General features: G+C 41.0%; 1 protein-coding gene across 7 annotated transcripts in view; it reads right to left on the bottom strand.

Moving 5' to 3' along the window:
• Positions 1-274: 274 nt before the first annotated feature.
• Positions 275-25,606, bottom strand: part of ITGA9 (integrin subunit alpha 9) — a 277,433-nt gene continuing 252,101 nt past the window's right edge. For 6 of the 7 annotated variants that reach the window (XM_085051665.1, XM_085051662.1, XM_085051664.1 and 3 more), the window contains one exon: positions 2,825-7,863. In XM_085051665.1, coding sequence (XP_084907791.1) covers positions 7,768-7,863 — 96 coding nt within the window. In that variant the 3' untranslated portion in view covers positions 2,825-7,767. Of the gene's footprint in view, positions 715-2,824; positions 7,864-25,606 lie in introns of those variants that run through there. The other variant, XR_014849888.1, reaches the window with a different exon arrangement.

The raw sequence follows: 25,606 nt of genomic DNA, 5'->3' as shown, positions 1-25,606 counted from the left end.
CTTAAGGGATTGGGAAGGCACAGACTTTCCATGTGTTTCAAGTAAAAGTGACATAAGTTCAAAAACATGGCTATCCTGTGAGGACTGTCCTCTCCCCACTGTCCCCCGTGGCTCACCTTCAACTCCGAGGAGATCCATCGCTGGCCAGCTTCCTGCTTCTTTCAGCAGCACTTAAAGTCCCACGGGGCTCACCAATGAACGCTCAGCTAGGCATTTTATTGTTCCTCACACGAAGGCACCTTTTGTTGGTGATTAATAGAAGGACTCAGCCTGGTTCATGCAAAGCCCACTTTATTGTAAAAAGCACATCTTTTTATACTGTTACCAACTATAGCTCAGCTGTTACAAAAACTTCGGTTTCCAGTGTTGCACGTTTTGCATTTCTTAAGGGCTACAGATCAGTCTTCTCACTTAATCTCTCCTGTTAACTACTTATGCATAAGGTAAACTCAGTCTTACCTTACTGTCTGTGTCAGCCCCTGCCAGGGGCAATTCAGCTTATCTCTCTCAATGTTTCATGTTAACTGAAAAAAAAAGCCCTCTGCAGCCTTCCGACCCTGCAGCTCCACCCTGAACCCCCACAACTACTTAAATGACAGAAATTACTGTACATTACCACTTACATAGGTTAGTGGCAAAGCTTGTCTCATGATGTGTGTCCTTCAGCTTCAGGGGAGCCCATTTGAGTCCCTTCTCACTTGAGTCGATATAAATCTAGAATAATTTTATGCAAGTCAATACATCATATCTGAAGTCTCTGCTTAGGGTTACTGCTTCATTAACTTCTGATTCTTTACAGCTGTTGAACTGCTGGTTAACTTACTAAAACATTACATATCTAGAAGTTCAAGCATTAAAATGGCACTAACTACATCAAAAGCAAAGAAGAAATTAACTAGAAATATCCTTTATTAATCCTTTCCAACAGTTACAGATTATAGCATGACCAAGACATGATAAACTAATTTTCATTGCTCTTTTATTAAGATTCATTTCTCCACTATCATTCTTTACTGCTGTCAAAACCACTCACAAATAAAATCTCCATTTGCAGCTATTTGAAATATTGAAACTTCGGATGTGCCGTAATAAGTATTCATATCATTTTAAACCCACTTGTATATTTGAATCTGAACAAAATAGCTGCCTTCATTGTATTTTAATTCTGGTACTAAGCAAATCGAGGCCAGAGGATGCTAAAATCTACTTTGCATCCTTAATGACTCCCATGACACTGTCCTTAGGCCTTTGGGATCTCAGTTATCCAGTGTGTTATGGGCACTCAAAATTTTAATCAAATCAAGACACCTTACCCAGGACTACTCTGATCATTATGCACCCCATTAAGACCCAAAAGGTATGGGGAAAAGTCTCCTATCTTTTTCAAGGGGTATTTCACTACTAAATGGAAAAGATTCAGCAGAGAAACTTCCATTACGTCCAATCCAAAGAACAGGCCAATGGCCAGCGCAGAGAGCCAAAATGTCAGACAAGCTCCAGTCCTATACATGAGCCAGGCTGAACAGCATGCTAACAATTGAGCTGGTTTTTTTCCACTGTAAAAGAAAATCTTACTTTTCTTGAATATTGGTCTAGTTTCTTCCTTTCTTGGTTAAACTCTAAGAAACAAATCTTCTAAAGGATGTGGGTTTGATTTCTAAAACAAAGCCACTTTGTCATAGAAGTCCTAAAAGGTTCTTAAAAGCTATTTGGGGTAACGTAATTGAGCACACAAAACAGCACACAGAGACTGCTGTTCTCTGCTCATCAAGAAGACCAGAAGTGAGCCTCACAGAAGGCATTGTTAGCTCATCAATCCTGTGTCTCCAGAAGCGGATGTACACCTCCTGCTTACACACACACATACATGCTCACATGATAGCAAAGAGATTATTATTAAAATAATAACCAGAAACAATCCAAAAGTTTCTGGTTATTATTTTAGCTGCTGCAGCACTAATGCTTCCACTAATCTCCAAAAGCAAACTGGGCATTGCATTCCTGTTGGCAGGAGCATTCTCCCACCACTTTTGCCCAGCAATGACTGAGAACATTTATTTTTACTTTGAAGTAAATTTACCTGTATGTCAGAACCCACATCTACTTGGAACTCTCCTGATGCCTTGGGATTTGTGGTACATAAAGCTGTGGTCTTCCACCGGTACAAATGTAATCTGAGTCACAGGTTAGGTCCTAGCTCTGCCCAGCCTGTTCTTAGATATGTAGCCAACAGTCTAATACTGAGGAAACAGACTGCTTTGGTATGGCTGGAGAACACTGAAACACTTAGAGACACAGAAGTAAAAGCTTATATCCAGCTTCTGCTCCCTATGACACAGTAAGCATGTGGATGCATAGAGTGGAAAATATGATTTCAAATATATTTCAGCTACTATATTCCAGCCACTATGGAATATAAATCCTTGCAGGAAAAACACATGAAGCTGAATAATTCAATTTTCATCCAAATTCATAGGCTGAAACAGAACTCAAGTTACACAGGTTGACAACTCTTATCATAGGTCAGTATCCCAGTTACATGGGGTTTGATTTGATGTTGCTAAAGCAATATTGACAAAATATAAATAATTCCCACTACCTCTCTTTTACTTCCATGATTTTTAAATAGTGTGGTCAAGTCAGTTGTACTCTTTGTCTCCAAATAGCTTGATTTTACAAGTCATAGAATTACAACAGAAGATGTCCATTATCCACACACAAATAAACACGTACATACAGTATTTAATTCAAACATACAGGAGAAAATGTCTCACCCAGTTAATGGAAAAGTACTTGAGCTAGACAAGGACAAGAACTGACAAAATTATATTATTAGGATAATTTTGCAGTCACTTTTTATTCTGAAAAGTTGTATTTTTTTGTAAACCTGACATTTCCAAAACAGTGCAAGTGAATTAGAATACACGTGAACACAAGCTTCTAAGTACAGGAGACATCAGTAAGAGTGAACATGTTATTCCAACCACAAGTTCACAAAAAGAAACATAATTTTACAATATATAAGCAGTGACATTCTGAGAAAAAGAAGTGACGATGGTGCAGGTATGCAAACCGTGTATGCAAACCAAGCTCCAAAAGCAATTAGTCTTCATGCCAATTTAATCAATGCACATTAAATGAATGAAATTCTACTTTCATTTATATCCAAGAAAGCCTAGCATGTGAGTAGACTTGGGACAAAGGACAGAAATTAGCTCCATGACTCCCTTAATACTTTAGTGAAAGCAGTATTATATATTCCCATGCCACACGGATACTACGCTTTAAACTTGTGTAGTACTCCAAAATGTGCCCATAAACAGAAGATATTTAAGAAAGTTGATACTAAATACCATCAAAGAACAATTTTTCAAAACTACTGCTTTCAGCAAGCTCGGCTATCTGCATATCACTGACTCGGTATGTGGGGTCCTTACCATTCATGTATTGAGGCAGAGAGAGGACTGTTTTCAGTGTTATGTTTGGCATTTCAGAAGTCTTTGCCACTTTGAGATTAAAATATTGCTTAAGTGGTGTACAGACTTGGGAGTTCACATCAGGCATACCTTCTCTCTCAGATAATCCAAGCAATTTGTGAGATGACTTCAATTCAGAGGCTGCTCCAGTATTTTTTACAGTTTGCTGACTTCCTCATTATAACTGAGCAAATAAAAGAACAAGTTTATTCAGAAAAAATAGCAGGTGTTTTTGTTGGCTACAATGGCCAAGTACCAGAGCATACTAGTGACATCCTTAGGGCACACTAGTTGTGCTGTTGCTTGGGAAGAACCAATGGAAATTCGAAGACCCAAACCCCTTGGTTTTTAAATGAAAACATGCTGTGCAAGGTGGCTCATTCCTGTGCTGTGAGCCACCAAACTGTGAAATCACTGTGATGTTCTTGACATCAAGACGGAAACTACATGGGGTTGCAGCAGCACAGGCTGTGATATTAAGTGATATTTTCCTTTGATTCCCACTCCCCCTTTCTTCCTGATCATGTTTCTTTCTGAGATTGTTTTCTTCCTATCCTAAAAAAAATTTCAGGGGTACTATTTGTAAGAAGACACCTTATACACAGCAAGCTTCAGATATCTCAGATGCCAGAGCATTTGAAAATGTCACTGCCCCACTTTTAAGCTTCCTCCTGCATATCTTATAGCTAGTGTAAAGTGAGCCTGCTGGGAAAAAAAAGCAATATAAATTCAGCTAACCTTTCAATGAAGTTGTCCAAGAGAACTGATGACATTGTCTCAAAATGGATTAAATGCAGAGCACTTGTACAATGAGCATGCTCAGCCACTGTGCAAGCAGAACAGCACAAAGAAACTAACAAGTAGCTGACAGATGGGAACTTCCAGAACCCTAAAAAGCAATTTCCAAAGTAACCATGTCTCTAGATATTTATGACGCTTTCTTAATTAAAAAACCCCAAAACTCAGAAACTCTACAGCACAGCTATGTTCTACACATTCTTGAAATATATTACATTTTCATAAGGTTTTGAGATTAGAAACTGATTATCATCAATCAGTGGGACTTTTTGTTTGGTTACTTTTTAAGGAGTGGAAAGGTGCATCTACAGTATTTTAATATGAAGAATCGGTATCATTCATTGTCAAATCTAACTATCCTAACTGTAAGTAAGCAAGAGACACAATGGAATTTGATAAAAAAAACAAAGGAAAAAAATTTGGAGAATATACATATAAAACCAAAACCATCTCTGACAACCTGAGTGCCTAGCAGTGACGATACTAAGAATTTGTGGATTATTTCAAGAATAAGGCACTTATCTGGCCAACAACTAGATTTTCACTAAACGATGACTTGTGCTGGATCAATTCTATGACAATTCAAGTCAGAAATCAAGAAAGTCCAGTGTGGGCTCAAATGTGATCTACTTTTATTTGTTTTTTTACAAATAAAACCATTTTTGCTTTGAGAAAAAATAGTCCAGTAACATTTGAAATGTTGAATTGGTAATTTTTTTAAACTCTCTTTTAAATGTAGTTTTAAAAGGTATTTCAAAGGTATAACTAGTTTTGATTTTTAAAATATTGTAATGAAGCTTTTTTGGCAGATTTCAAAGCAAATTTTTGTGTAAAAAGTGGAAATTATTGATTTCAGCTTTTCAAAGGGAACTTCCTTCTTTTTTGGATGGCAACTTTTAAATTCAGTTCAATTCACAAGTAGTTTCACTTGTGCCCTGAATTATTTTTTCAGCAATTTCTCCTTTTTAATAATTTTTGGGGCTCAGTTTTAGAGGAGCAGATAGTGAAGATTCTTCCAGGTAATAAACAGACCCTGCTTTTTTTTAGCAAGTGCTTTAAGCAATTTCAATTCATAGCTGTGAATCAATCTCACATCCTATCTCTGTCTGACTTAGGTTTTTTGGTTTTTTTTAACAGACAAAACAGGCAATTAGGTTTTGTTGGTTAATAAAAATCTTTACTGTGAAGGTGATGAGAAACTGGAACAGGTTGCTCAGAGTTGTGGATGGCCCATCCCTGGAAGTGTTCAACGCTGGGTTGGATGGGGCTCTGAGTAACCTGGCATGTTCATGGGCAGGGAGTCAGAACTGGATGATCCAATACAAGCCATTCTTATCAATCTTTGACTCTCTGATAATACAGTAGTTCAAGGCCAGACTGGATTGGGCTTTGAGGAACCCAGTCTAGCAAAAAGTCTCCCTGCCCATAGCAGGGGCATTGGAACTGGATCTTTATTTAAGGTCCCTTCCAATCCAAGCCACTCTATGATTCTGTCTCTAGATGATGATGATGATGCAACAGTGCAGTCAAATGCCACTTTGGTTTTGCTCTCTGATGGAAAATCTGCACTCCACTTCATGTGCTTATAACAGGATTTTGCTGTGGATTCTGGCTTAAATGATCATTCTTCACACAGAATATGTCAAATCACTAATTACTGTTTCAAGAAAAATAGCTGAATAGACTAATAATTTTTTGTCAGATTTGAATCAATACACTTAATTCACTTTAAAACTGTTTTCTCCCTAATGCATGCAGATAGCTAATAGTTAATAAATATTGATCAGTACTGTAGTAATAGCAGACATGATGATGGTGGTAAAAAGCAAACAGGAATATGGATGTGGCCCATTTTTTAGAATTTGAAGCTATCATGAATATGGCAAGGAAGAGCAAGAATAAGATCTGTTCTCAGGCAGATTTCTTGCATGTTCTCTGCATTCAAATTTCCAAACTTCCAGCTGTTCTTTTACCACAACACTAAGGAATAAGACATCCTTCAACCTTTCAATCCTGGTTTCACTTTCTACCACAGAGCTTGGGACTTCTCTCCTTTACATGGATTTTTTAACAACATGCCATTTACTTCTTATTTACATGAAGTGCACAATACAAGCAGAATCTAAAAGCAAGTCTTACACAGTTCCACTATTTCTATTCAGAAATCCAGGAGCTTTTTGAAGAAACATATTTGAATTAATTACAATTAGATTTCTTCTAATTCAACAAATGATTTGTTGAGGAATTAACAGCAATGCGAATGGCAAGCTGAGATCCAATAACATCTGCACTTTGACTAAACTTCCTTCTGAATTCTTGAGGAAGTACATTCAGTACTTGGAACACCCAGACAGGCAATCTCAAGACTCAATGATCCAAAGATTTTAATCCTTGCATCTACTTATCTCTCTTAAAATTATATAAACAAACTCATGACTCAAGTATGTAACTCACATGGCAGACATAATGCTCATAGCTTGTAGCAATTCATCATTTGCTTTGATAGCAACAGATCACAATCATTAACAGCAGCTTTAAAACTATCCCTCTTAATATGAATATGACAATTTCTTTTTTTTTTCTTTTTAATTTAAAGGAATTTGCCAGTGCCATAGTGGTTAGCCCAACTATATATATATATTCTGGTATCTTACCTGTACAGTCCTAGAGACTGCAAGAAAAGACTTCCCAAAGAGAAGATTCTGTGATGCCTTCTTCAGTGAGCCAAAGCAAGCTGCATCTTGCTACATGTCACTGAAGAAGTGTTTTCATCCTCTCCCATCCAGGCTAGTAAAGTAAAGACTCAAGATACCGAGTATTACAACTGTAAAATGCTTTAGAGTCTTTAGCTTAAAAATCAAACACCAAATTCAAGAAAGAGACAGTGAAAAGATTTTGGCTTATTTCCATTAAATGATCTATATATGATAGTACCAAGCCTAGTGAATTAAGCATATGAGGATTTCAGCTACTTTTATCTGCAAATCTCTCTTTTCTCCCTTGCATTGATGTCTAAAAGTACAATAGAATTTATATATCCATATATGTATTTCCAAAGATTTAGCCAGATATCAGTGCTTGAGTGAACTATATAGCTATTCAATAGAAATTATAAAACATTGATACAAATATAAAGACACACTCAATATAAAAAGCTTATATTTATAAAAAATATTTTTAGTTAAAAGTCTTCCCCTGAGGGCATACTACATAGTTGGATTCATAAATATTGCTCTGCACTGCAGCTTGGTTACCAAAGTTCCAAGTTCAACTCTTAAATGAAGTGTGGATCACTCCAGCCACCTGACATGGCTGCAGTGGCTGCCTCAGGATATGTTCCCTAGCTTTCTGGAGTAATAGAAGACACAGCATCATTGAGGTCTCCGAAAAATCTGGAGAAGATTCCTTCTTCCACATATGGAAGATATGAGAGCAGGACCTATAGGTTAGTGAGCATGTGTCATGTGACTGGGCTTTTGTTTTCATGGGCAGTTTACTGATTTTTCTGGACCCAGTTCCAACTATCTTCATTCTCCTTTCTTTTTTCAGCCTCAATAATTTCTTTGTACCTCCGGCGGAAGAAGCCCATCTGCAAATCAGAAGAGATGAGAGTCATAAGTAATCGAATAATTAAATTGAAACTTACTTTGTCAGTATGACAACAGATAACATTATGCACAAAGAACCAGCCCAGTAGTTAGCATCTCCTCCAAGTGCTAATCCAAAATCATAACTCCTTATTTACGTCAGTATAAATGAGGTCCCAAATCTCCACAAGTACTCTGCTCCTTATAGATTAACTACTCTGAGGTAGGAGTCCTCTTATATGGAGCATGATTTAAAAAAAAAAAAAACAAAAACAAAACCACATAGAGTATTTCTAATAAATACAGACCAGAAGAGGCAGATAAAGGCTTATCGGTTTAAAATAGAGACTAATGCAAGTTTGGAGCCGAACCTAAAGCCAGGCTAACTCTTGGGTCCTGAGTAAATGCTGACAGTGTTATTAACAGTGCTCTCAGTTTCTACAACTGCACAGAACAAGAGGGATCAGAGGAATACAGTACAGTCACCCACCTCCCAGCTTCTCAATTCCAACTGTAATCACTGATAGTCACTTTTGCATATCTTCTTGTTTTCTAAACCCTTGTACTTAAAGAAATGCAAATGGTTTCCACCTCAGTTTGGATAAAAATTCTCACATCTCTGGTTTTTTAAGTTGCTCAGATAAACAAAAATTATTTTAATAACAGACTTTGGTAAGCATTCAAGAATAACTCCTCAAACTTAGCAGTGCACTGTTGAGATCATTGAATAAATATTTTGTTCAACATAATTAAACATTTGTGTAACTCCTACCACTCTAAATCTGTTTTCTTACTCCTGCTGTGTAAAACATGATGTTTTGATCTTCTTTTATCAACCAGTTATTGCCACCCTTTATTCCCAAATTGCCTGTGTAGGAATATCTTGTGGTGTTTTGTCATTACTAAAATTCCATGAAATTGGAATTTTAGTTTCAGTTTTCAGCAACTTTAATTTTCTTCAAGCATATTTTAATTCACAGGGGTCTAAAAGGCAGCACATTAAATCTGTCAAGGGGGCTTCTCCAGCACATCTTCCTGAAGTTCAAGTCCTTGCCTGTGCCTCAAATTACATCCCAAATTCACAGCAGTATGAGACTATGCACACACCATCCTCCCATCAATCCTTATCTCTGCCTCTTACCTTCTGTGCAAAGGACATAAAAGTTGCAGGGTGGTGTAACAAGCCCCTTTCTTTTGGTAGCTGGGACATGCTATTAATCTAGAGATAAGTTTACCCTGCTAGGAGCATAAGTGTACATTACATACATACCTACTCTCCTAGTTCCAGCCAGAGAAGGTTAATTTCTACAGTAGCCAGCGAGGGCATGGCCAGAACCTGGAGATTATTCCACACCACCTCATGCCATTGCCAGGGGCAGAGGGAAGGGAATCTCTTCCAGGGGAAGGGGTTCCTTCTGGTCAAGAAAGCCTGGAGGGAATGGTGGGGTAATGCTGGTTCTGAGTCAGAGGGAGCAGTCCAGGAAACGTGGCTGCAGCCGGGTCAGGCTTGGTAGCATTCTGCATGTGAATCACTCTCTTTTCTACACTTTTGTTATTAATATTGTTGCTTTTACTGTTTGTTTTCTTACCTCACTGCTGTTTCAAGTAAATTGTTCTTATCATAACCCATGAAACTCATATTTTGTACCTCCAAGTCTCCTCTCCATCCTGCCGCAGGGGAGTCTGGAGTGTTTCAGTGAAAACATTTAACTGAAGAATACAATTCCTAAACCTCGACAGCCTAATTTGGTGCCCAAGTGGGACACAAAGGTTGCGATAGCAACGTATCTGCCCAGAGAAGGCTGGAAAGAAACTTCACCTAAGCATTTGTTGTATTAGGTACAGAGCCACTGGTTACAATGTTGTGTGATCTCTTCATGTGGCTGCAGTACCTAACCCTGTATATATTCCTGTATGTGCTCCTTGCAGTGCTCTATTTCAGAGCAGGAAGAAGGATCAGTATTGCTTTGTTGATGTACTGTGTGATAACAGTTTGTCACATTATAACATGTAATGAGGGTCATTTGAAGCAAGGGTTGTTCTCCTACCCTTGCCTCAGGCACAATATTTGGTAGTCCAGTAATAATCATATCCAGTCTGTGGGGAGAATACAGGAGGATGACTTTCCCCAGTTTTTCACCCCCTTTTCCTGCTTCAGAACTGTTACAACAGCTTTTGAGAATTTTGAATTCCCTTTGGACATTAAGGAAAGAATGTTGTTGTTGCTAAGTATGCCAGGTCTCCTCAGTGCAGTCCACATCATGGTTAGAGTCAGGACACAAATTTATAGGAAGGTCATTCAGAGATGTGCCCTGATGGTGGATAGTCATGAGTGGCATGGAATGTGAGAGAAAAAAGTGCAGTCATTGGAGAAATTATCTGTTCCAATGGCTTGGAAGTTCATCCCTGAACAACTACAGGGCCCTGATAAAGTGACAGAATATTTGCAAGGAGAAAGCTGGGGCAATTCCACAGAGGAACAATTTATTGCAATGTGCTGGGCCTCAGTTATGATTTATTGGACACTCCTCTGTATTAGACAGCACGCTCAGGGTGAGGGGAAGGAAAACACACCAGCAGGCACTGTGGCCACTCAAACTGCAGCTGAACCAAATGAACAACTCGTGCCAGTAGCAGGTACACCTACAGAGAAACTAAAGACAAATTCAGTTCTCTTAGTGAGGGATGAAGAGGAATAGGGTGCTCACAACAGGGGGAATAGGCAGGGGCAGAGAAAATTACCTAATCCCTACCCTCATGTGAGCTCTGAGATATTTGAAAACATTTCAGCCACCAGCCAGGAGAGCCCCTTGTGACCTGCCTGCTCTGATGCTGGGATATCACAACCTGCAATATAAAACTAGAAGGTAGTGAGGCCAAGAAACTAAGCTCCCTCTCCCAGGATGTAGGCATTGACAATGGGATTTAGAAGAGGACAGAAACTCTCAGCCTCTGGAGGCGACATCTGTAAAGCATGAGGGAAAGATATTCTCCCATGGATGACCTGATAGTGCACTGAGACAAGTGCAATGCCATGGAGAAAGGTATCCAGTACCTGAGAGAATTAGCTGTGCTGGAGGTAATCTAAAGGGATTAAAATAATGAGCAGTCCCCTGCATATCCAGATCAGGTCCAGCGTACACAGTCCATGTGGCAGAAGTTTGTATGGAGGGCACCATCGTTGTATGCCAAACCTTTGGCACTGATGTCAATCAGAAAAGAAGAAACATTGCTTCAAGTGATTACCTGACTTTGACAATCTGAAGTTCATCTTTTTTCTCCCTACCAACCTGCACCTCAGCTGTGGAAAGACTGTCCAAGACTGCAGACAGACTTGAAACAGTCTTGATCAAGCTGGAGAGGAAATGTCCCATTGCCTCACCAGTATGGACCAAAATGTCCGCTATTGGGAGGATGTATCCCCCTGCTCAAGGTAACCTGCAGTTTTACCTGCATGACCACAGAGAGGACATGAGAAAGTGGGATGGAAAACAAACTTCTGCCCTAGCAGCACTGGTATGTGAGTTGAGAGAAAAGATAACCACCACAGGTAATAATTCTTCAAGGATAAATGCCACTCCGTTTTCCAGTGGGCAAGTCCTCAGACAGAATGGAAGGGTTGAATGTTATTTCTGATCCTCTTGAAGTGATCTCCAGTTCATATTTACAAGAAATGAGCAATGAATACTATGACGAGACCTACAGGGGCCCTGCCTCCAGCCAGCTAGGAGAAAGGGACAGTTGGATTTATTGGATTGTGTGGATCCCATGGCCTGGCACATCAGACCCACATCTGATGGGGTCACATATACCCACAGGGTGCACAAGGCTTTAGTTGACACTGGCACATAATGTACCCTGATGCCATCAAGATCTGTAGGGGCAGAATCTGTTTCTGGGGTGACAGGGGTGTCGCTGTTGAGCAGCTAGCAGAGTAATGAATGCACCAGTTCTCAGTGGCAAGAAGGAATGACCTTTATTGTTTTGATTTCATCACATATATAGAGTTCTCAAAAGTCACCCAGATTGGTCAGTCAGAAGCCTTCCCCCAGGCCTGATTGGCCAGGCCTGCAATGTCCAAGTTCTGGGACACTGTTCCAACAACATCCAAACTTTACCTTTATTTATAAAACACAAGAAAATTTCTCATGGGAAAAACCTGTGCTAGCCACACAGGGGCATCTCAACAGCTGAAAGTACTGGAAGCTGAGGTGAGCCTGACTCAGAATGAATGGCAAAACCACTGCATTCTGATTGGCCCAGAGGCCCCATGCATCCTTGGCACAGAATGATTCAGGAGCAGCTATTTCAAGGACTCAAAAGGGCATTGTTGAGCTTTTGGGATAGCTGCTGCGGAAACAGAAGAAATTAGACAGCTGAACACCTTGCCTGGTCTCTCAGAGGACCCTTCTGCTGTGGGACTGCATAGGGTCGAAGAACAGGTACCAATCACTACCAGAACAGAGCCTCATCAACAGTACCGCACCAACTGGGACTCAGTGACCCCCACCCATGAGATGACTTGTGAACTGGAGAGCCAGGGAGTGGTCAGTAAGATTTGCTCACACTTTAACAGCCCCATATGGGGCCAGTGTGTAAGCCCAATGGAGATTCCAGCGTGACAGTGGACTGTTGTGTCCTGAACAAAGTCGCACCACCACTGAATGCTGCTGCAACAGACATGCTAGACGTTCAGTATGAACTGGAGTCCAAAGTCCCACTATTTGCCATGGACTCATCCAGACTGAAGTGGGAAAGGGTGAGGCTCCAGAATAGTTGCAATACATGGATGACATCATTGTGTGCGGCAACACAACAGAGGAAGTTTTTGAAAAACGGAAGAAGCTAATCCAAATCCTCTTGAAGGCCAGTTCTGTCATGAAGCAAAGTAAGGTCAAGGCATCTGCCCAGGAAATTCAGTTTTTAGGAGTAAAATGGCAAGATGGATATCATCAGATTCCAATGGCTATGTGTATGGAATCCTACATGGCAAGTCACAGAAATTATTGAGGGATGAACTGGACCATGTCAGATTGCAGGGCTGAAAGCTGTCCAGTTGGGTTTAGATCTCACTGAATGAGAGAAATGGCCAGCACTCTACCGGCACACTTACTCATGGATGGTGGCAAATGCTCGTGGGGGTGGCTAGACTGATTGAAAAAGGCTGATTACCAGCACAGAGCTGCCATCCAGGCTGCTGAATTTTGGCAAGACATCACTACCCAGATAGAGAAGTTGGCTGTATGTCACGTAGACATACATGTATGTCTTGTCATACCCAAGAGTCAGGCTACTGAAGAATACCTGTGCTAAGGTGAGGGTAATCCTGTGTATTTCCATATCGTTGTTCGCATGCTCAAAAAATGTGGTCCTGCAGCTTTAACTGCAGTCAGCCAATAAGAGGAGCGCGCGTTGTTTAAAACTCTTCCCAAAGCCTCTCTGCGGGGGAAGCGAGGTGGAGGAAAAGACACTCCTGGGACTGGCTGGTGGCTGCGTTCGACGCTGTGAGTTTTTCCCTGGGGGTGCCTCTTCGTCATCTCCTTTCTGGACCCTTTTCTCTGATTTGCTTTCTCGCCAAGAAAACCCAAGGAGCCCCAGAGCATGGAAGACAAGAATCCTCCAGGGAACTACTGGAGCAACTCCACCCAGCCTCCAGGGGCCCCCTGGAGAGGGGAAACTACACCTGAGATAAGGACACTAAAGCTTACCACCTGTTAACTCTTGTTTAATAACTCTTCTTCCTCTGTTTTCCCCTTCCCCTGTGCCTTGCAGAGCACTCTGTGTGTTTTGTTAAATAAATAAGTTGGCTTTTTTCACTTTCATTTAAGAAATTCTGTTGTGAGTGTGGGGGGGGAGGGGGTACCAAAGCCCTTGGCTTTTGAGGGGAGGCATTTGTTTGGAGCGCTCTCCACCTAGAGATATCTGTCTCTAATCCAGGACAGTATGTGGTGCCCAATGTGGGGCTTGACAACTTGGTACCCACCTTTTGTGGGGTTAGAGAAAGTGAAAAAAAACCCCCTAATAATTGCATTCTGGTTTTGAACGCTTTGTATTGGATTACAGCTATCAGTAGTCATCATGGTGTTTGATGGCAGGTTGTTTAATGTAATACTGTCTGTTTGGCACACGGGCCTCTTTCCCTACCAACAGATAGGGACAATCTTGCCCCTAATGTATAATTTTCACAGATCAGGGACACAACTCTGGCTTGTTATAGTAATGTGTGTGATACTGGCGATCTGTAAAAAGGTATTGTAAACAGTTAAAAATGCACATGCTCTGTTGCTGTCCTCTTCTAGTTTTAGTAGCTTGTTTTGGGGTTTCGTTTGTAATATTACCCAACCTGCTAGAGGAATAGAGGATGAAGCTTCCTGGCTCCTCACCTATTTCCTTCCCTGTAAATCTAGCATATCACCTTTTGAGAATATTCAGTTTCCCCTGGATGTTAAAGAGACCATTAACTTGGTAGTACAGGTGCTTTACCTGGTAGGTTCCATGTATATGATGTTCAACTTTTCCAGAATGAGGGCTGAGAAATCCAGAGGGGCTGAGCAGGAGCAGACACCTGACCCAGATGTGGGAAAATTTGAATGGTGCGGAGTATGGGAGCACATAGGTAAAACTTTAAAGAAATTTTCTGACCCAAGACTAGGAATTTCCCCCTGGACAAGTCCCCACACCAGCTGGGGTGGGGAGGTATCTGAAAGAGAAGTTCAGAGACAACTGCAGTGCAATATGTTGGGCCCTGGCATATGCTTATCATACACTGTCAGACACTACAGAACAGGAAGTCAGGGAGCCTAAGCCAGTGGCAGTTGCTCCTGTTAACGAGAAGCATGAAAACCCAAGTCAAGACTGATTGCCCAGGTGACAGTAGGGAGGGATCCTCAAGGTCACCAACTGAGTCAGAGGTCATTGTTGAATCCATGACTGTGAGAGACCTTCACGGCCTAAGAAAAGATTATGTCCAGTGAGATGATGAATCTGTAATTAGTTGGTTAGTCTGTCTTTGAGATGCCACAGGCGATGTTACACTTCTAGACGCTATTGAGGCAAGGCATTTGGGGACTGTGTCACATGACCCAGATCTCAACCAAGCGATACGGGATGGGACTGACTGCTGCAGCCTCTGGAGACGAGCTATCCGAGCTGCGAGGGGAAGATACCTATGTCCCGATGATCTCTATATACAACAAGCCCCATGGAGGACCATAAAACAAGAGATACAATGCTTGAGAGAAATGGTGGTGGTAGAGATTGTCTTCCCACAAGACATAGGAAACCCGCTTGTGGACCCAGATGGGGTAAAGTGTACACCTGTAATGTGGCAAAAACTCGTACAGCTTGGGCCATCAGAGTATGCTTCTGCTTTAGCCATTATGAAGCAAGATGACGGGCATGAGACTGTGCGTAATATGGCAAGGAAGTTCCGAGTGTGTGCAGATGCTGTGCATGGCCCAATGAATGCAAGAATCTCAGCTGTGGAAACAGATCTGCAGAAACTAGAAGATAAGATAGAGGAAAATCATGAGAAACTCAGTAAGGAGATTAAAGCCTTCTCCAAATCTCGACAGTACAGATCAGAGGTTCTGTTACCCCACGCAGACCCTCCTCAGCTATGAGAACCGGATACACCCCTCGACGTGAGTTGTAGTATTTCCTGTGTGAAAGTGGAGAAAACATGAAGAAGTAGGATAGACAACCCACTACTGTCCTGGCACGACGAGTGCGTGAATTGAAGAAGGGCAAGACTACAGAGAAGGAGCTCCACCAGAAGGGAAGTAGCTCCAGTTAACATGTCCAATCCCCTCAAAGGAACCTCTAATATGCATGCCCACCAGTATTAGAGGGGCCCTGCCTCTAGCCAGGTAGAGGCCAGGGAAAATCGTATTTTTTGGACAGTGTGGATTTGGTGGCCTGGCACATCAGAGCCACAAGAACACGAATCTTTAGTAGACACTAGTGCACAGTGCACAATAATCCCATCGTGACATGTGGGGGCAAAACCTGTTTCTATTTCCGTGCCAGACATGTTGGAGCTCCAGTATGAGCTAGAGTCCAAGGCAGCGAAGTAGTACACCACTATTGACATTGCTAATGCATTTTTGTCCATTCCTCTGGCAGCAGAGTGCAGGCTTCAGTTTGCTTTTACCTAGAGGGGAATGCAATATACCTAGAATCAACTGCCCCAGGGATAGAAACATAGTCCCACCATCTGCCATGGGCTGGTCCAGGCTGCGCTGGGAAGGGGTGAGGCTCCAGAACACTTGCAGTACATCGATGACACCACTGTGTGGGGGAACACGGCAGAAGAAGTATTTGAGAAAGGAAAGAAAAATCATCCAGATTCTCCTAGAAGCTGGTTTTGCCATCAAAAAGAGCGAAGTCAAGAGACCTGCCAAAGAGATCCAGTTCCTGGGAGTAAAGTGGCAAGATGAACGGCGTCAGATTCGCATTGAGGTCATCAATAAAATCACTGCAATGTCTCCACCAACCAAAAAGAAAGAGACACAGGCTTTCCTGGGAGCCATAGGCTTTTGATGAATGCACATTCCTGAGTACAGCCAAATCATAAGCCCTCTTTACTGGTTACCCATAAGAAAAATGATTTCCACTGGGGCCCTGAACAGCAGCAATCTTTCACCCAGATCTAGCAGGAGCTCTTGGCCCAGTCAGAACAGGACCAGAGGTAAAGAATATGCTGTACTCCACAGCTGGGAGCCGTGGTCTGTCCTGGAGCCTGTGGCAGAAAAGGCCTGGTGAGACTTGGGATTGTCCACTGAGATTCTGGAGCCGAAGTTACAGAGGGTCTGAAGCCAATTACACCCCAACAGAGAAGGAAATCTTGGCAGCTTACGAAGGAGTCCAAGCTGCCTCAGAGGTAATTGGCACAGAAGCACAACTCCTCCTGGCACCCCGACTACCAGTGCTGGAGTGCATGTTTAAAGCAGAGGTTCCCTCTACTCACCATGCCACCAATGGCACATAGAGCAAATGAATTGCCCTTATCACACAGCGCACCTGTATGAAAAATCTAAATCGCCCTGGAATTTTGGAAATAATTACAAATTGGCCTGAAGGTGAAGATTTTAGTCTGATTGAAGAAGAGGAGCTAGAACAGGTGACTCATAGAGGAAGCTCCACCATACAACCAACTACCAGCAGATGAAACACGCCATGCTCTTTTCACTGATGGTTCCTGTCAGTGAAAATGGAAAGCAGCCGTATGGAGCCCCACACAACGGGTCGCAGAAGCTAAGGAAGGAGAAGGTGGATCGAGTCAACTCGCTGAACTCAAAGCCGTTCAGTTAGCCCTGGACATTGCTGAAAGAGAGAAGTGGCCAAAGCTCTACCTCTACACCAATTCATGGATGGTAGCCAATGCTCTGTGAGGTTAGCTAGAAAAGTGGAAAAAGGCTGGTTGGCAGCGTAGGGGAAAACCAATTTGGGCAGCAGAAAAATGGAAAGACATCGCTAGCTGGGCAGAGAAACTGCCTGTGAAAGTCCGCCATGTAGATGCCCATGTCCCCAAGAGCCGAGCTAATGAAGAGCACCAAAACAAGGAACAGGTAGATTGAGCTGCAAAGATAAGGGTGTCCCACGTAGACTTGGATTGGCAGCATAAGACAGACTTGTTCCTAGCTCGATAGGCCCATGATGCCTCAGGTCATCAAGGCAGAGATGCCACCTCTAGGTGGGCACGAGACCGAGGAGTAGATTTAACTATGGACTGCATCTCTCAAGTTATCCATGACTGTGAGATGTGTGCTAAGATCAAACAGGCCAAGTGGGTGAAACCCTTGTAGTATGGTGGAAAGTGGTCAAAATAAAAGTATAGTGAGGTCTGGCAGATTGATTACATCACACTGCCTCAAACCCGCCACAGTAAGCGCTATGTGCTCACAATGGTAGAAGCCACCACTGGGTGGCTGGAAACCTACCCTGTGCGTCACGCCACTGCCCGTAACACCATTCTGGGCCTTGAACACCAAGTCCTGTGAAGGCACGGTACTCCTCAGAAAATTGAGTCAAACAACGGAACTCATTTTAAAAATAGCCTCATAAACACCTGGGCTAGAGAACATGGCATTGAGTGGGTGTACCACATTCCTTATCATGCCCCTACTGCTGGCAAAGTGGAACAGTACAATGGACTGTTGAAGACCACCCTAAATGCACTGGGTGAGGGGACTTTCAAAAATTGAGAGTGACATTTAGCAAAGGCCACCTGGTTAGTCAATACCCAAAGCTCTATCAATCGAGCAAGTCCTGCCCAAGGGATGGACTTGACCATGAACATCATCTCCCAGGTGATCTGCAACTGTGAAACGTGCTGCAGGCCAAGCATGTCCCCCCCGCAATGGGATGGGGGACAATGGTTGAAATATAAATATGGGGAGGACTGGCAAATTTATTACATCACATTCCTGCAAACCCACCAAGGCAAACGCTATGTTCTTACAATGGTGGAAGCAACCACTGGATGGCTGGAGATGTACTCTGTGCCTCACACCACTGCCCAGACCACCATCTTGGGCCTTGGAAAGAAAGTTCTGTGGTGACATGACACCCTAGAAAGAACTGAGCCAGACAATGGGACTCATTTAAAAAATAGTTTAACAGACACCTGGGCCAGAGAGCATGGTATGGAGTGGGTGTATCATATTCCCTCACATGCATCAGCCTGTGGGAAAATTAAATAATACAATGGACTGTTCAAAAACCACATTCAAAGCAATGGGTAGTGGAACTTTCAAACACTGGGACCTACATTTAGCAGAGGCCACCTCCTTAGTAAACACTAGATGCTCTACTAATTGCGCTGGTCCTGCCCCATCAAAGCCTTCATGAAGCAGAGAAGGGGAATAAGTCCCCATGGTGCATACGAGGAATAGGTGTTAGGAAACACAGCTTGGAATAGTCCTGCTTCAAGCAAAGGCAAAGCCATCTGTGGGATTGGTTTTGCTCAAGGGCCTGTGTACACATGGTGGGTAATGCAGAGGGGCAGGGAAACATGATGCGTACTTCAAGGGATAAAAACAGTCTGTAATGTTCAATTGTATAGTATTGGTTGCTGAATGACACTACCACTGTATGCCATAACCACTATGGACCATGGATATGATCTGCTCCAGATACAGCAGACATGAGCTCCTGATACAGCTTGCAACCATCCAACAGCACACCAGCCCTTCTACCCTGGAAAACAGCTCAGATGGATAGAACCCACAGTCATGGACTAAATGAACTCATCAGACATCTTGGAGGGATGGCCATTGACTGTAGAAACGATACCAGTCCTTATATATAGATACATACATACATACATACACACATACATACATATACACACACACACACACACATATATATTCATGCGTATAGTTGGAAGGTGTAGGATCTGGGCATGACATACATGGTATAGAATAAGGGGCAGATAATGTCCTGGTTCCAGCCTGGAGTGGTTAATTTTCGTAGTAGCCAGAGGGGGCATGGCTAGAACCCAGAGATTATTCTATATCACCTCACATCATTGCTGGGGGCAGAGGGAAGAGAGTGTCTTCAGGGGAGAAGGGTTTCCTTCCAGTTGAGTAGGTATGGCAGAGGGATTGATGGGGTACTGCTGGTTCCAAGCTGGAGGGAACAGTTGAGGTAGCGTGGCTGTGGTTGGGCCAGGTTTGGCTCAGTGAGCTTTTTGCATGTGAATCACTCTCTCTCTCTTTTGTACACTTTTGTTGCAAGTATTGTTGCTGTTACTGTTTGTTTTCTTACCTCATTGCTGTTTCCAGTAAACTGTTGTTATCTTAGACTGTGATCTTTACCTTTTGTGCTTCCACTTCTCTCCAGCCCACTGCAGGAGTGGAGGAAGGGGCAGTGAGGAGCGAAAGGCTTGCAGTTTTTGTGGGAGCACTAAATTAGAGAGTACCATTCCTAAACCACAACACCTGCAACTACTTTGTAAATGCACAGTAGGTAGACGTACATATAAATGCCCATCATTATCTCAATGTTGCAAAGGTCCCATGACCTGCAGGCGTTGCTGAATAACTGGAATTAGACCTGAAAAGTCATTTGTTCACTCATTCTTGTGCACAGACTGAGAACACAGTATCTTTTCCATGTTCCGTCAGCAAAGATTTATCTGTTGCAATGTACATGCAAATGTGTGGATAATGGTGGTTCCGTTCTGAAAAATCAACTCATGGAAGTGACTCCATTGAATTTTGGAGGGCCACATCTCCCTCGCTTCCTATACTCTTTCAGAACGCTATATGAAAGGATGAAGGAAGAGAGAATTAGGGAGGAATTTCTCTAGTTCCCAATTCTTGAAACTTACTATAGAAGTTAGATCAAATTCTTTCTTTAGCAGAAAAAAATCATTACTAGTAATTTTTGTACTTGCACCCACAAGCTATACCCAGTGCAAAGGATTTATTTTGAGAAGACGTCCTCAAGATCGCACCATCATAAAATCCCAATGAAAATTCACCAGTGATGACAACAGAATTCAGCTCAGACTACAAGCAAATAGCAGAAACTTCTCTAGATTTTCAGTTTAAAATGGAAGTAAATTATTGATAATAAAAAACGTGTAAGAGCCTACTACTTTGCTGTTGTTCTGCTGCAATAGGATTAATCATAGGTACTTATTCACAGGAATCTGCTGCTACTACTCATATATGCTCAGGGAGCAGATGTTATGAAAGAGTGTGTGCCTTTTTTTGTATTATCAGTTTTTGTAGCAGAACCTATATGTTCTGTGCATTAGAAAACTGCCACAGGACTTTGCTTCCTAAGATTAACAAGAGAAGTTCAATTTCTAGTTTTAAAAACAGACTTTAAACCCTTAAGGTTTTCATCTTTCATGAAACCACATCTTTGGTACAATAAAACTTCCTCTTGAAGTTATAATCAAAATTATAGAAATGCTTTTTAATTTCCTTGGGGGACAAACAAACAAACCCCAACTCCTTTCCCCTGTTATTTTAATTTTAAAAATGTCTGTTACTGAACATCTGCTTCAGGACTTGTCTTTAAAAACTGGTTATAAGCGTTTTAGTATTGTACTATTTTTTTCTGGTTAAAGAATGCTCATGTATAACTTTCTGGTATTGATAAAAAATGAGCTGAAATAGGTAATAAATATTATTAATGAAGCATGAAATCCTACATCTAGAGATGATTCCACTATAAAGAATTATATTTATTTGCTGTAAATGATGTGGATACTCTAAAATTATGTACACGACTTAAGTGCAAGCAAAAAGAGAAACTGGACCTTAAGGATTTTTTAAAAATGTTTTTAGAAATAGTGGTCAGGGATTACATACATTTCCTATCCTTGAGAGTCAAGGATGTGCTTTGTTACGTAATACTATTCCTTAGTGACACATATCTACATTTAATGCAATAAAATCCCACCATCACGAGAAAAAGATTTTTTTGGTTATGGCCATGAAGAAATCACAACATAGTTATTTGTCTCACAAGAGACCACACAACCCACATATCCATCTCCTCACAATTAACTGATTTCATTTGGAAAGGACAGCAGTATTAACCCATATGGTGAGGGCTGTACATACCTGTGGTAAGCTGGAGATAACAAGTGAATTTAACATACAGTGATGGGTAATAAGGAGGCAGACAATTGGACCAAAGCAGGAGAGCTGATACAATAGAGGGTTGAGTATATACAGGCTCTTCTATCACTGGGACTGAAGTGACACCAGGTCCATTTTCCATGGCTAATGCAAAGCCACTAAGAGACCTGAGAAAACCCAGTGAGGACAGCACTGCTGGGACTCAGTCCTGAATTTCAAGCAATTTCAAGAGAGAGCCTCATCTTTAACAGGAATACTGTTGTGATCTCATTTGTAGAATGGTTGTTTAGTGGGCCAATGGTTGCTAACACTTGTTTCATGGGCAGTGAGTCTCTAATATTGTTAATTTCTCCCAAATTTTGCTTACCATATATACAGACACACATGTGTGTGCACACATACAGATTGTATATATATAGAGCAAAGAAACACCCAACTCCAGAGCTGTGAGCCCATCAGGCAGTCTGTGAGTTCGCACATCCCCATCCAAGTAAAGCTCTGGTGAAAATCCTTTGATCAGTAAACCTCTCTGCCTGGGGAAGGCACTCATAAGAAGAAGCAGCAGGAGAATGTATTTACAGGAGGCAAAGAGAGACCACTGTGGGAAGCCAAAGTGTTATAAGGGAAGAGGAGGCATCATCCACTAAAGACAATGCAGGAAATGAGAAAAGGATAGATGGGCTAGAATAACTAAATTAAAATCTAGTTTCAAGTTTTGACTCTAAGCCACCTACTTATAGCAACTCTAATGCTTCTTGAAGAACCTCCAGAAAGGACTGGTTATTGTTTGTCACTTCAAAACCTGAAACCATCCATAGGTTTTTACACACATCTTTTAATTTAGTTATTCCAGCCCATATACACTTTTGTAGTATAATCTTACTGCCATCTACAGTATAGACTGAGCAGAAAGCATGTTTCTGACAAAACTGAACAATAAAACAATACAGAAACTGTGTTAGTCTGAGATGGGAAATTTCACCCGTTATTGTGAAGTTATTTCTTGCCATGTGACACAGTTGTCAAGTCCTGTATTCAAACATGAGTATTGGAAGACTTTAGCATACACAACTCCCTTTAACTGTCCTGCCAGACTTAAAACCCTTCAAAATTCCAGATAAGTCATATCGAACAACACTCACATGAAATAGCATTCTTCAAGCACCCACAAAAATGGAAAACTTCAGTCAAAAATTATTTCAAACTGATGAATTATCATCACAGTAAATTATATTGGTTTTTTTCCTGCTGCTACTTTCTGCATAGCCAAAGGCTGAATTACTAGATCTTATATTCTCCTAAACTCCAAAAGTATAAGCACTTAGTCAGCACTTCCTGAAGTACAGACCTGTGGCTATCTCTCTAGGGTGTGAATCATAAATACGTTTGAAAATGAATGAGATTACAAAATAAAATTTAATTAATAAATGCAGCTAGGAAAAAACAGAGCTGATCAGAGGGCAAGCAATATCACTGCTTTTGTTTTATTCACTGTAAGGTAAATTTCTAAAGTGTTTTTATCATGACCAACAAGGTTTCTTCTCCCAATCAAATAAAAAGAGAAATAGTTTGAAATGTGGATTGAAATGTTTGAAATGTAGAAGAATGGCCAGGTTTTGCATTTTTTAAAGTCTTTTTCCCATTAATATAAGTAGTTAACAAACAAGGAAAAAATTATGACAGTCATGTACTGCTGTAAAAACAACATTATGTCTTAATTACAGTAGTGTTTCAATACTGTAGTTTTGTCACCTCTTAGTTTTTAATTGTTTCTCTAGTGCATACTGAGTGTTAAGCTGCACATAAAAAGTACTGTTTTTTAACAATATTACTCTACTGACAAGATTATTGACCACAATACAAGCCAACAAATAAAAAGAAAAGAGAGCAAAGTAAGTACTGGCAAAGAAGTAAGAAATAAAACATTAGAACCACGTAAAATCTCCCATGCAACTAGGCTTTGACAGCATATTTTAGGTTCAGTACCTTAGTCACAAGCTGTCTTTCCTCTGCTATACAGTTTCTTTATCAACTTATAGGCACTATCCAGTCATACCTGATGAACAGTCTGTATTTACATAGTTAATCTTTCACTGCCACATTGCTAATCTAGGCAGATGTTCCAAGCCATTTTCAATTAATTTACCTATTTCCTCACCTTTTTTGAGCATGTGCTACTTGGGCATTTCTCCCTTCCCATAAACAGTACCACGGCTAGAAAAATACACATGGGTCAAAGCAGGGTCAGGAACCTCACCCCATTAAGATGCCACCAGTCACCAGAGGACCAACACCCCTAATATCTGCAAAGCAGTGATGTTGAGATTAGAAGCATGGAGTATTTCCTCATGCAGAGATCAATCACTGATTATTAAGTGCATCTCAATTTACTACCACCAGGAAGGCAGGTAAAAATACTTTGCACTTGGGTTTGCGTGGCTGCGGATAATTCTGGCAAGCCATCAGTTTCAACAGGATATAATGTGTCCTTTCTCCCAATGAAAGGATGCTTGCCACAGTATACAGGGGTGATTAACAGATATTTGTATCAGCTTTTCCACCAAGAACTGGCAAACTGTCAATCCTGGGTCACTGTGTAAGGAAAAGGCATATTTGGAGAGGAGCCACGTGTCTTGTCTATTGTGCATTTAGGAGGAAGGATGATAGTGATTAAAGTAAGCTCATGAGGTCTGGCTTTGATTATTCAGTCTTTCATTGATTTTTTGAGAGGTAAATCCCTCAACTTTCTTGTAATGTAGGTCCTCATTTGCTCAATGAAACAAGTACAAGAAAATAAATACATATGATTCAAACATCACCACTCCACAAGTGGCTGTACACACATTTAATATACACGTTGTACATATACATAATGTTTTATATATGTATATATAGCTGGGGAATGAAGGCAAAGGGAAACTCAGCAGCTTGCTCAAATACAAGTTCTCTACAAAAACTTCGTTTAGCTATTATGAAAAAATTTGATACCTACCATCTCTATCTGATTCCAATGTATTGCAAATGATAGACATTGCTGTGGCAGAAAAGAATTAACAAAGTACACAGAATTGCACTTTTAACTTACTTTCATCTAGTCTGGCTAAGCTTTCTTGAGATATTACTATTGGTATGAAGGGAGAAGATCTGTAGTCCTTAGACTTTAGAACTAAATTTATTTCATATGCAGTAGTACTAAAACAAGCATAGTTTTTAAACACACATTTTATTAGGCAGTTACTTTGTAATGCTGAAAGAATAAGAAAGAATTCCTTTTTTGATAAGAGCATTCACAATGCATAAACTAACCTACAGAGATTATTAAATGAACTATTATTTTAACCAAATGCTGTATGAAAGACCAAAAATCAAAAAACAGTCACTAAGGCAAGGTGCCTCAAAGCAGATGCACAATTCAGGCTAGCAGCATGCATGGAAAAGATGCATTTAGGTGTATGGAACAGTTAACTGTACACAGAGAGGGACACCAGTAAACAATCTAATTTAATACATTGTTTTTTTTTAATATAACATGTCTCGCCATTGTCGCTGATGCTAGAATGTCACTCCACTCATCAGTAATTTGTTCCTCTAACCAATTCTTGTGTAACTTTTCTCCCAGGAGCTGTTCAGTTGGCTTCAATGGAGCTACTTACTCATGTGGTGAATAGAGCTGTTGGTTCTCCTATTTACCCTTGGAATATCTTTACTGTGTAGGCACCATCTAGGTTGCATCAGCCAAGACTCATTCATCTAGGCTTTAATTAATTTGTGCATACATAATATGTTTTGTTAAGGACATAGTATTTACAATACTTCAAAAATGAAGGTAATTCCAGTGACTGGACTTATAAAGATCTTTCAGTGATGAGTTAGGGTAACCTGAGTTTAATGAAAACACAAAATTCTTGCAGGATGGCAATTACGTAAAGTATCTTGCAAGGTAGATATTACCAGTATACTTGTAAGTGTAATTAAAAAAAGAATTGGCCAACATTTAAACTTACAAACACTTCCAAATAGCTTTAAAATTTTTACCTACTGCAAAATTTTACTGTGTAATTGTGTCAGGGAACAAGGATGTGTCTAAGGCCATGCCACATGTGGTCCGCAGTTGTGCAAGTTGACAAGACACCGTGGAAGA

The sequence above is a fragment of the Lichenostomus cassidix genome, chromosome 2 (assembly GCF_008360975.1).
Source record: "Lichenostomus cassidix isolate B80296 chromosome 2, HeHo_3.0, whole genome shotgun sequence".
NCBI classification, from domain to species: Eukaryota; Metazoa; Chordata; class Aves; order Passeriformes; family Meliphagidae; genus Lichenostomus; species Lichenostomus cassidix.
Note: the sequence above shows the minus strand (reverse complement) of the source record. Positions and strands in the feature narration are given on the sequence as shown.